The 13146-nt window shown below is 40.1% G+C and overlaps 1 protein-coding gene across 2 annotated transcripts in view; it reads left to right on the plus strand.

Annotated features, from left to right (window-relative positions):
• Nucleotides 1-13146, plus strand: part of BCAS3 (breast carcinoma amplified sequence 3) — a 352402-nt gene that overhangs the window by 107445 nt on the left and 231811 nt on the right. For both annotated transcript variants that reach the window (XM_010009054.1, XM_010009055.1), the window contains exon 14: nt 2533-2797. In XM_010009054.1, the coding sequence (XP_010007356.1) occupies nt 2533-2797 (265 nt within the window). The remainder of the gene's footprint in view (nt 1-2532; nt 2798-13146) is intronic.

Raw genomic sequence — 13146 nt, forward strand, 5'->3', positions numbered from 1 at the left:
CAGTTCTGTTGTGCAGTACAGTGAGATACTTTTTTTTTTTTCTTTATAATCTCATAGAAATGTCCTCTAAAAATGCTCTACCAAGTAACATGAGAGAGTATGCGGTAGATGTGAGTGAAAACAGTGATTTCAAGCATTTGGCTGTGACATCAGCTGAAGTGCAGGAGAGAAGGGATTGAAGAGGCACAGGGTGCCTGGGTCTGCCCTGTAAATACTGCTCAGAGATGTCAGTTCACAGAGGGATTTATAAAGTCCCTTCCAGACAGCTGTGGTTTTAGAGCAGAGCACTCTTTGCAAGGATCATGAAGCTGTAGAGAAAGACTTAAATAGCTTGTGTTGGAGGCAGGTAGTGAGAGAGCAGAACAGCAAGGAGGAAGGATAAGAAAAGCTGTTTTCTGGAGGCTGGGACAGAGATTTAGGGGGACAGGTTTTAGGGATAAAGAGGGGAAGTTAAATCTGGGTCTAAAATGAATACCAGATATTGGGAAAACAGTGATGTGTTCAGAGGACAACAAATGTGGCCATTCTTCATGTTATTAGAAAGTAGAGAACAGGCCCTTTGATAGGATTGGAATTATGTTCTGACAGTTTTAATAGTTTTATTATATTAGTGATCTTTGTGTTGTAACTGAAATGGCCATTTTCTATACAGTGCTTATGTTTGACTTGGACCAGTAGAAATTGCCTCTTCAAACAACAAGTATTTAAATAATCTTGGTGCCATCATTTTTTCTCTGACTCCACAGCTTTGGTGTTTCTTTTTTTGGCTCTTGTTAATCCCTGGGGGGTCTCTAATCCTTTTTGAGCAATCTATTAAGGTGAAACACTTTGTAGGCAAACGAGGAGCACTAAGTGCTGCAATTTTATGTCAGTAATACCAAAACCACTGAAAGTGCTAAACCTGTCAGATTTTGGAGAGATTGTTTAGCTATATCATTAGCAGATCATTTGGGTATGTCACCAGAACTGAAAGGAGCAGGTGTGTGGTGCTGTTTTTTAGTTTATCTGTGTGATGTTGATGAAGCATTTTGTGTCGTGACAGTCTGTCAGCCAAATATCTTGTCACAAGTCACAGGACTTAAATCCTTTTTTATCTCAAAGGCTTCAGGGCTCAGTTGGAAACTTGCACTTTGATGAATACTTGCTGCTTTTGTCTGGAATCGCTGGAGTGCATTTCTGGAATATTTGTCAAGATTTTATCAGTGTTTACTCCAATTGGAGTACCTAGTGTATTGTAAAACTGGCTTCAGTGAAATCTTAAATAATTTTTTTAGCTGATGCTGTTTAATAATACAGTGAAAACTAATCCTTCGTCTGTATGTTTGTTTGCTGTGTTAAATCCCACTAGGGTACATGGGTCTTTTTAGTCAGCTTTTACCTTGAAAAACATTTTTGTAAGAATTGTTTTAGGATTTTTTTGTTTGTATGATAAATCATTTTAACCTAGACTACTTGTTTTTTTGAGTTGTCTGCCAGTTTGGCGTTGGAAGCAAACTTTAATCTCTTTCTTAAAGCATTCCTTCAGGAACAAGAATTTGCTTTCCATCAAAGCATTGTGCAAAGGACACTTAAAAGAGAATTAAATCCTTCTGGACTTCATAGCTGAGATCTATGCACAAGCCACTATAGTAGAAAATATTTAACTCTTTTTTCATATTTTTTTATATTAACTGTATTTTTATATTTGACCATTTCAAGCTAAAAAAAGACTTGTATTTCTCAAGTGGTGGATAAGTACTCGTATGCATAAGAAGAAATCCAACTGGGGTCTTTCCTGGGACTTCAGTAGCTCATTAATAAAGATTGTTATGTGTAAAATGGAGTGGTTTTATGTGGAGAAATGGCCAAAGTTGTTCAGTGTATTGACAAAATTTTAAAACAAAAAAAAAGCAGTCTAGGGGTACCTGGATGAATGGTAATTCCACCTAGAGATAAACTGATTGCAGCAGGATTAAAGACAGTTATGGGCAGCTTTTGAAAGTATGGGCAATTGATTTTTGTTTTGTTAAATTATGTAGGACAGGGTATTTCTATTGACTTAAAATACAGTTTTGAGTGCCAGTAATCAGGCCCAGTGGTGAGATCCCTCTCTTATTCTCATCCCTCCCTTTCCCCTTTTCTGGATAATCTCTAAAATTTAAAGTAAACAAGCAAATGTAGTTGAAATTATTTTCCAGCTCTTTTTATAGAGCTAAATTCTATTTGAAAATTACACCAAGCTCTTGTGGCTTTCTGTAGTACTTTGCAGCACAGTTTGTTTTCAGGAGTTCAGGCTTGTTGAAAAGAAAGATCTTAGAATATTTTGAAAATTTTGTTACTGGTTATGTACTGAGTATATTGTGGCTTATATTTATAATATATACTGAATGCTATCTTCATTGGTATATATGCAAAATTCAAGTTATTGCCCAAACTTAGGGGTTTTTATTCACATTTCCAATCAAGACGTGTTTAAAACATAAAAATCCATTGCCTTGTTGAGCTGTGTGTACAGTGGTGACTGCATTCCCATTTCATTCCTCTGTTTCCTAGGTCCAGGATATCTCCTTCAGCCACGACTGTCGCTGGGTTGTGGTCAGCACTCTCCGTGGCACTTCCCATGTGTTTCCCATCAACCCCTACGGAGGCCAGCCCTGTGTCCGGACGCACATGTCACCCCGGGTGGTCAATCGCATGAGCCGCTTCCAGAAGAGCGCAGGGTTGGAAGAGATTGAGCAGGAACTGACATCTAAGCAAGGAGGTCGCTGTAGCCCAGTTCCAGGCCTGTCAAGCAGCCCATCTGGCTCACCACTCCATGGTAAATCCTTTCTTTTTTTTGAGATTTTCCTCCTTTTTACATTATCAAGGAACCTTTCCCCTTAACTCGTTGATGCCTGTGTCCTCTAAGATGTTTCAGTACCTGCTGTCTGGCTGCCTGACTCAAAAAGATTTTGTTCCCAAATACCTTTGGAGGTGCTGAGCTGCGTATCTTCATATTCTTCCAGCTTCATGTTTCAGCAGTATTTGCTGACAGCCTGAACAACAGAAACATTGATTTCACTGGAGATAGCAAGAATTTATTTGGTTCATTCTGTTTGCCCATGTAGTTTGTGCCACTAAAAAATGAGTCTCATAAATAAGGTGCTGCAGGTGTTGTGCACAAGTAGGTAACATATGCAGATGTAGGAATGAGTCAAGGCATAAGGACTTCAGAAAGATGGCTCTAGTTTTGCAATTTGCTTAAGTAAGCTGTGCTATCACAGATGTGTTAATAATTTCCACTCTAAACTGAAAGTTTCGGGGTCTTCAGGTATCAAGTTTTGTATCCCTCTAGCACTAGGACAGCCATCTGGGTCTATAGTCAAATGGAGTTTCTAAAATTCTCCTTGCTCATTGGCCTTAGTGACCAGGAAGTATATCTGGATATCCCCAAGAAGTACTTTATGAGGAAAATCTGTGAACTATGCAATGTGAAGCTGATGGCATAGATTTTGGCCACTTGTTTTTTGGTGTGTGTGTGAGCAATGTGACAAATAATGTGCCATGGGAAAAAAAATAAATCTGTAAGAATTGACCCCTGCAGAAACCAAATGGAGGTGAAGGTTCTAAACAGTTTCAAAAATCATCATTGTCCCAGCTTCTTCAGTTTTGTCCTGGCTGTTCTTTTTGCCCTTAGCTTTGGTGAAGTCTGTATTAGAAGCTTCTGGTTTGGGTTCAGAATTTGCTGTATCTTTGCTCCTCCTTTCTAGTAAGAGTAAGTCCCAGCTTCCATTGAAATGAAAGCTTAAATAGCCATTTGGTACAGCTAATTTCCAGCCTGAGTGTATTAAAAATTGCAAGGAGCAGTCCTTCTTCCTTCATTATGAGTAGGATTAGAATAGCTCTTGAAAGCCCAACTATGTGCTGCCATAGTCAACATCTTTGCTGCTATAGAGAGAACCTTTGTGGGATTTCTGAATCAAAGGAATATTTTCATGACTTGATGATTATTAAGGGGGCCAGAGTTGTCTCAGAAGAAGCCTCTGTATTTTTTTTTTCTTTGAACTTTCCTAAACAAAGATTTCTGCCTAGCTCTTTGGAGCCATGCTTTTCTGCCTGGAGCCACTGGAAGGCACCCAACACGTGATCTGTAGTTTCCTTCTCCTTGAAGACATTGGGGTATCTACCATTTTACTTTCTCTCTCATGATTGCACAGCAGCTCAGCAGATCAGGCTTCAAACGGGCTGTGAAGGTTTATTGAGACATATCCAGTCCCTTTTAACTGTTGACATCACGTAGAAGAGAGGAAGGAACTATCAATTTGTGTTTTCATCTCACCAATTCTGTTTTCTGTCAAGGGAAATTGCATTAAGTTGTTGCCTTTGCAGTACTCTTAGGTACATTTAAAATTGTGGATAGATTTGACCCTCTCTTTTTGAAGAAGTAACAGCAGTTTCATTTGCTCTGTGATCCTCAGTGGTGGACAGATTTTCTAGGTAGGAGAAATCCATGCATGGATGAGTTCCTGAGAGAGAAGCAGCAGCATTTATGAAGTGTCTGAAAAGTTTTAAGGCTCCAGGTTTTTTAAATGTCTTTCTAGAAATATAAATAAATCAATTTCTTTCCCAGATCTTTGTGCAGTTACAATTGCTTGAAAATTAACTCCAGTGAAAGAATCAGCTACATTTGAAGGCTGACACTGAGAATCAGTGAGAGGAGGGGATTGTGCTCATCACTCCTTCAAATGTGTAAGAGCTTGAAGCTGGACACAAGTTGGTAATTTGCAAACCTTCATATGAAAATTTTCCATGAGAAAGTTGTGGGGATTGTATTCAGGGGTTAGCAGACTTGTCTTCGAAATGCATCTTAGGAAAAAAGATACAATGGTTTGTTTTGTCATTTTTTAGTAATATCACTGCTTTTTCGTTTCAGTAATATTTTAGTTTACCTGGCTGAAGGCAGGGAGGAGATTGAACCATATTATATGTCTTTTATAAAGAGCCTTTTATCATCAACCTGGAAAAAAAGATACCTGAAGTTCATGGTGACTTTCAGTGGAGGGATTTAGTGTGTGTGTGGCAGCTGGATAAGCCAGAGAATGGTGATTATTTTAATTTGTGAACTAAGAAGTGTTTACTCAGACTGTAACAGCTTCTTATCATATTATAATGTTAAATTATTCTTGCTTGGAGGAGTTAAGGCAGTCTGGTGACAGGAATGTAGGTTCATACTCAGTACAGAAAAGAGAAGTTCTAGGTTTAATTCTTTGCTTTTCTTCTAACTGGCCGTGTGACCCATGGTAAATTTTATTCAGCTGATTTTTGTCTATCAGCTCTGTGCTGTGTAACAAGAGTAATAATCTCTGCGTTCCCCTTGTTTGGAATTACTTGAAGTCTGTTTTTTTTCTTCAAGAAGAGTAACTCTTTCTTTCCTTCCCTTCCCTCTCTTACTTTCCCTTCCCTCTAAATGCAGCTGATTATGATGGACATAAACCCAGAGATCACATCCCAGAGAGCACAGTTACACTGGGACAAATAGGAGATTAAGTGACAGATTGGAATAAACTGGTTTTATTTCTGGAAAATGTTTTGGTGTGAGTCGTGTCATCCTGATTTTTCTTTCATGTCCTTTGCAATAGAGAAAGGTTTTGATAAGCCCTAAGTCAGAAAAACTGCTGTTAATCCTAATATTTCTTTCACATTACAAAAGCATTGGTAAAACCTGAGGCCAAAAGCCTGAACTTCTGTGAGTGAAGTGCTTGCTTGTTATCTTCCTTTTTTGATTAGCAATTGTAACCTATTGATGTTAACTTCTGATTAGCTTTTGTTCGTGTAAATATTTTCAGACTTCAGACTTTGTAATATTTTTCTCACTTGTTTTTTAACTCTCAGTCTTCAAATGAAACTGTTTGCTGTGTATATAGTAGCAAGGCAATATATTTACGTTTTGTTGGAGTACCCTAGGAACTGTTTACCCACCCAATGTAAGCCTTTACTGGGGGTGGGGATGATTTCATTTCCAAATGAATCATACTTTGGCTTTGTTCTTTTCAGCAGAATGAAGTAAACTGTTAAATAGAGGATGATAAAGAGATATTTCCTTTGCACCTTTTATAGCCAGCACAGATTTTGTTTGGGTTATTCTGTCTGTTAATCCAGCAGGGCTGTATTTTTGTCATACCATTGGATTGCCAGAGTGCCTTGTCAGTAATATCTGAGTTAGGTTGGGATCCTTTTATGGGCTTTTATTATTATAAGGCTATTACAACATCAGCTGGTATGGGGCTGAACGTTAGGGTAGAATATGGCCTCATGTGACCTTTATAAAATGGGGTTTATGGTACTGACCTGTCTCACAGGTACATTGTGTGGATTAATGGATGAGAGGTTAAAACTATGTCCTTTATTATACAAATATCCCTGTTCTCTTCAGGATGCCTGTATCTGAATAGGAAGGAGCATTAGCTGTAAAAATCCAATGCTTTACTTGGAAGATTTAAAGCTGTATATAACTCTTACTATTTTTATTCTGCAAATTAAATTGGTGATATGCTATTATTGTTATTTCTTGCACCACCAGTAAATTAAAGCCTCTCTAGCTGTACTTGAAGGTTTTTGCTGTCGTTGACTGCAGGAATTTCCAGTATCAGAACAAACAATAATATAGAAAATTAAGCACACATTTGCCCTATAGCTACACACCCACACCTACTAAAAACATTCAATAACAATATGATACTTTCTGAATCTGTCTTGTCATTTTGTTGGAGATTGAAGTATTTATTTGGATGGTGTAGCTTTGCCAAAAGACAATTAATAGCACACAGTGGTTCTGTTTCACATTTAATACCTGTGCTGAAATGGAGCACAGAAATTTACAATTATGAAAAAACATGTTTTTCTGTGCATATTGACTTCAGACTTCGATTTAGCTCTTTATAAGTATTTTAGTTTAGCACCTTTTTCATTGCAAAGTCTTTTTTAAACTTAAAAATCAAAAGGGTTTTATCTCACTTTTCCTTCCTTTTTTAAAGTTGCAACATGATTAAAATCCAAGCACAGAACTAGAAGTTTGATAAACATGCATTCTGAGATGCTTCAGATATTTTCACGTTGCTTTTCAGTATTTCCCAGAGTGAAAACTCCTTTTACTAGAAGAATTCTTATGGGAAAGCAGAGTTGAAAGAACTGACATCATCAGCCCTTCCTGAAAAACAGATTGGTTTCCTTTAAGTAACACTCACTTAAGAAACCACCTATTTAGAGAAAGGCAGACAAAAATAGTTTTCAAAGAATATTAACTGTATCATAACTTAAAGCACTGGAGGGCAGTTCCTTCCCAGGGTTGAACTCCAGAGCTGGCACTGCAAACACGGGTTGAAAACAGTTGTTGGAAAAATCTCTGCTAAGCTTTAATTTTTCGTGCTGGAAGTGGTAGCTTCTCTCTAAAGGAAGTAGCTTTTATAAATGTGTAGAAACAGCTTTATAAATGTGTAGAAACAGCTTTATAAATGTGTAGAAACAGCTTTATAAATGTGTAGAAACAGTTTTATAAATGTGTAGAAACACCAAAGCGAGCTGCAGGATGGGACCCATTTTTTTTTAATGGACGTTTAGTGTTCCTATTTGTTTAACCACCGCACTCTGCAGCAGCACCCCACGTCTTTTTTTCACCGACTTTTTATTTCTTGAAACCTGCGTTCCAAGCGTTTCTTCCCCAGCCCGATCCAGAGGTGCCAATTCCCTACCCCCCGCCCGGCGGGGCCGGCAGGGGGCGCCCTCCTCCCGGCCATGCGGGGAGCGCGGGGGGAGCTCCCGCCTCACCGGGCACCTTCTCTGCTTCTCCCCTTCCCTCCTTCTCCCCTTCCTTCCTTCTCCCCTTCTCCCCGTGGAAACGTAGCCGCGTTTCTCCTCTTGCCTGCTGGTGGGTCACTTTTGAGAGTGATGATTTTATTTGGGAGAATTTGCGTTGCGGTTACACACGGTTTCTCTCGTAGCGCTGACTGAGAACCAACTCTCTGCTGTGGTCCTGGTTATTTTAGAATAGGTGGGCGACACTTAACCAAGCTGTGGTAACGAGAATGGACCTTCTGCTTTAGTAACGAGGGGAGAATTTACGTGGCAGTCGCTGAGCTACTCGGGTAAACCCTCCACATTCCCTGGGCTGCCTAAACTGTGTAGCTGTTCCCTTAAGTTCACACTCTAGTTTGGAGTTTTAAGTTATGGAGGCAGTTAGGAAAAATATAAATAAATTAATTTACCTGGTGGGAATTTTCTGCTAACGACTTTGAGACCATTACTTCCCTCTGGAAAGGTCCCAGGGTTGTGTGAAGCCTGTCGGCTGTGGAAGTGCTCGGGGGAGTCCCCAGGACTTGGTGGTTACAGCAGCCCCAGGTGACACGTGTAGAGCAGGGGAGAAGAGGTATGAACAGCTGACCCCAGGCACCAGTTTGGGTCCTGGCCAGGAGCTTACTGGTTGTAAATGAGCAGTTTTTAGCTTTTTTCTTTCTTGTGATGGATGGAGAACCAGCGGAGTGAAAGAAGTGGGTGGTGTATTTTGGATGGTTTCTGAAGTGAAAGGAAAAAGGTCCATTCCCTTCAGATAAGTAGGGAAGCAGACTGATAAATTCTGTCACAAGGGAAGTTCATGTCTGTACTTAAAGCATTTTAGAAGCTGGCTTTTGTAAACAGTGTAGATCTGAGACTGGGGCAAACGTATATTTGCCTTTATATGTGAAAAAGAAGTTGTGAGTATTCCAGATAAGTTGAAAATTTAAGTAGAATGATATCAGAAGAGCATTGCAGTTCTTTAGATGCAAGTTGTAAAAATATTAGAGTGATGTAGCACAGCAAATGCCGTTGCAGTGTTGAAAACAAGCTGTTTCAGAAAGGTTGTGGGTAGACAGGCGGAGGGGAAGTAATAGGGAGTGCACAGGAGACCACAATGTCAAAGATAGATGGTGAGGTGAAAGGAAGGTGGAGAGCTGAGAGGAGCTGGATTGCCACAGATGTGAACATCCCACTGAAGTTTTCCTGTCAAGATGGATGATTTCAGTCTTGGTAACATCAAACTGAAGAAAATTTTTATGGGGTCAAGTGTTGATGTGTCAGAGGCATGTACTGAGGGAGGCCAAGAAGAAGTGGTAACTGGATTTTTAAGCCTTTCTCTGAAAATGAATTAGTAAAATGACATTTTGGGATTCTGTTGTTATTCAATTGTTCCCTCAATTTATCCTCTTAATTGACAGTGAAACAATGTTTTTTTCATCTGCAAATCTCACCAGTTAACCAGGTATATAAAAGATGGACTAGTGTATTTCCCTCTCTTAGGTGGTGGGTCATAAAGACATCCTGCAGATTGGGCATCCCTTTTGATAAGGTCTTGCAGTTCTTGCCATTTGGAAATTGAGAAATAGTGATATTTGTGATACACAGGCATGAACATGCTCCACTGCTTTGTGGCTTCTCAGAGTGCTTTATGTGTCTGTGCAGAGGACTAGATAGACTTCTACACCTCTGAACACTGTTTTAGGGGAGAAATGGGTGTGATAGGTCACAGAAATGGAGCTTTGAAATAACAAGCTAGCTGAAAGGAGCTGGTCACTGAAGGAGTGGTGGAAGAAAGGTTTTCTGAATGGTGCTCATGTCCAAAGCACCAAAGGGGAAAGGCTAGGATGAGGTCAGGAGGTCTAGTACAGAGGAGACAGCACAATCCAGAAATTTGTTGGTGGGTCAAGGAATGTAAGTGGCTTGAGGAAGCTGCGATCAGTGAAATGACAAAAGTAGCTTTGCTCACCTGATACAAGCCTCTACTAGGTCTGATCAGAAGGTGAGAAAGTAGAATCTAGAGTTTTTCAAGAGACTGTATCAGCTAAAGGAGGAGATTTAAGTATTGAGGGTGTTGTATGACAAGTAAGGTTTGGCATGAAGGAAGGCGAAAGCATGTGAAGCTGTGTTAGTAACCAGTGAGGGAAAGGAATGGGACAGGAGCTGGTGGGAACAAAAATTTTATCTGATGGACCTGCTGAGTTTGAACCCAAACACCTCCTGCTTCCTCTGGCAGTGGGTATTCTGAGGTACAGCTTCTGTTGAGAGGGAACCCAGGGCAGATCCATCATGCCTGCAGTCTGAATCAGATTCCCTGTGTATAGGATTGGTGATTGATTATGCAGAAAATGGGTGCTGCCTTTGTCTTTTTTCAGTTTATTATTCTTAAGTAAGGCATTTAAATCAACTGTGCTTTTTTAGTAGTCTGAAAAATGTAAACACTTTATGGAAAGAAACGTAAGCATTAAGATTGGAAATAAAATATACTTGTATCTTTTAAAAGGTTTATCTTTACCCTTAAATATGCTGATTTGGCTTATTCATTTTGCTTAGTCTTTGTGAGCTGTTAAAATCAGTTGCTTTTCCCATCTCAAGGAAATGCATCTTTGACACTTCTCATGACCTGAGTCACGACGCTGTCACAGAGCCAGAAAACATCCTTAATAGTCATGGGTAAAAGAGCAGAGCTGCTGAGGGTGTGTGGTGGGTGGAAGAGGGAGAGAGATTGCTATGGTTTACTTCAGTTCCTATTCTATGGGTGTTTCAGACAAGCCATTTATTATCATTATCCCTGGATATTATTATCAAGTTCTCGTATGTAGTGGTTCTCAAGGCACTTTTTTTTTTTCCACATAACTTGGGATAAATACTGTGTATTCAACCTGGATTGAATTCAGATGCTAAAGTATTTGTGCTAAGTGTTGCAGCTACAGCAAGATAAAATTAGGCATAGGGAAAAAGGTAAGGGAAAAAAAACAACACAGATGTATTCATGTGTAGTTTATCATCAATACTAAATTCCAGTAAGCTAAGCCCTTTGGGTAGGGGGCTGCTGTGAAACTTTTCCTATTTCCTTACCCTGCAGAGCTGCGTACAGAGGTGTCCTTCAGAAATTCCCAGACCAGTTATTTGCAGTTTCTAAGACAAGCTGACCAGTTTTGCTGACTGTGTTGTCCCAAAACAAAAGCAGTAAATTCATGAAGATAATTTTGTTCTGTATCATTTGGAAGAGAAGTCTGAAACACCCAAATTTATAAAGTTCACAATGCTGAAGCGTCTCGGAGTCGTCCCTGAAAGAAGGCTTTGAATTCAAAACTGTGTTGATATGAATGATGATTGATAGACATGACAAGGGGCAGTAATCATGCATACTTGTTTTCTCAAGCGCTTCATCATTCACCAGCAGACAGTGTTAGTAAAATTCCCATGTGCAAGAAATTGGAGTAACAGAGTCTCTACACAGTGCCTAGGAGCTGCCTGGACGATAACCTCATTAGTGGAGTGTTGAGTCTGAGCTCGTATAGTCCTTCCTGCGGAAGAGTTTGCAAACTCAAGTCCAGTGCTGTGGCAGCTACGTCCACAGGTTGGGGTCCAGACATGGCTTACAGCCACATGCTGGGGAGAATGGCGCCTGCACCTTCACATCTGTTTGAAAAGTAGCTACACCCGTAGTAGTGACAAGAATCTAATTTGCAGTTTTGTAATGTGTGAAGAGTTGAAGGTGCAAGGTCTGGTACCAATAGGATGGTCATGTCTGGAGCCCTCTCTGCTTCTGGCTTGCTTTTACTGGGGGTGGTCTAAGAGCAGAGAGGCCAGTTTGAAGGATTTTGCTGGTAGCCACCATCTGGAGCAAAACAGCTGAAGTGTTGCTGCTGCTGCCTGCTCTATGGCTATGCAAAGCCTGGAGCCAACAGCTGGCAATCAACTTGGGTTGTTGTTTTTATTCAAAGGGAGTTTTGCCCATAAATGGACTTGAGCTTTGCACCAACAGTAATTTTAGTTAAATAAGTCCTGAAAGATTATTATAATGCCAGACTTGTGTGGTGGTGGAGGAGTTGTTTTCTAAGCAGATGCTTCAAGGCACATTTATTGTTTGACTCCTTGAGGAACTTGAGCACAACAGAGTGTATCTGCACAAAATGAGGGGAGGGTGAAATGGCAAGGGAAGAAACAGACATTTGTGTCAGATTTTCAAGGAGGTTTCTTTTTCTTTTACATAGGCAGATAGCACTATGAATGTCCTCAAAGCTGGTGGTGAGAGATGCCATGGGGCCTGGGACACTTTCACTGTTCTAGCAGAAGTGGCTTCCCCTCCTTTCTGATTCCTCTGGACTGTCAATGTAATTTCTTTTTCCATTTCGGAAAGGAAGAAACACACATGGGGATAGACAACACGGCCATCTGTACCTCATGAATTGTAGAATTAAATGACAGGTTAAAATCCCAACTTGAGGTTTGAACTGTTCTCTCATAATCTGTCTTTGGGCCAGGTAGAGATAAGGGGTGCCAACGGGGTCACAGCAGTTCCTTCTCTCTTCTAAACTTTGCTAAGGACAAGAGATTTTTCCAGTATCAGTGGGACTGAGGGACAAAGTTTTTGAAACTGAAGATAGTAGAAGTAAGAGAAACTTCAGAAGGAGGAAAGGAATATGATGAGGCTGTGTTCATATTTTGAGTGGATGACGCTGGTGAGCAGTTGGAAGAGCTGAAGTTCAAGGAGCTCGGGTGAGAGGGCAGAGGACCCTGTCTCATCAGTAGCTGAGACAGTTGGACTGGCGCTTGCATGTCTCGGCAGAGTATTCTGACTTACAGGCTCGCCTGTCACCATCATGTGCCTTGCCTGGATGCAAGTAGAAAGTTTCTTGGATTAATAATGAGATTTAGTGCAGCTGTGTTTCAAAAGGCTCAATATTGAGTGGTTTTAAATGTTATGAAAACAACTGGCTGCATTATTTTCTCCCATCCATTTCAGTGGAATCGAGGTAGCGATGGGTTTTAGGCTTGTATCAGTTTAGCTGAGAGAAAAATTTGCTCTAAGTAGCTAGATCCTGTGTGCATACATGCTGTAGCTATCACATACTGTTCTTCCTTTAGTGGATCTGATTATATTTGAAATATTGAGGGCTAGGGTGTGAAATGAGGATAAATTCAATAGGATACAATTCAAGGAAATTGCAATGCAACTTTCATTTAGAAGAGATCATTAACTAAAATAATTAGTTTCCTGACTTTTTCTAGGAAAACGTGCAATGTTTTGGCAAACAAAGATAAACCACGTTTGACTGAATAAAACAAGACGTGAAAGGAAAAGCCCACTTTGGCAGTTAATTAGGGTTTGTTTTGTTGAGTGTTGTTTCTGGG

This window comes from Chaetura pelagica, unplaced genomic scaffold (genome assembly GCF_000747805.2).
Source record: "Chaetura pelagica isolate M959 unplaced genomic scaffold, ChaPel_1.0 scaffold72, whole genome shotgun sequence".
Taxonomy (NCBI): Eukaryota; Metazoa; Chordata; class Aves; order Apodiformes; family Apodidae; genus Chaetura; species Chaetura pelagica.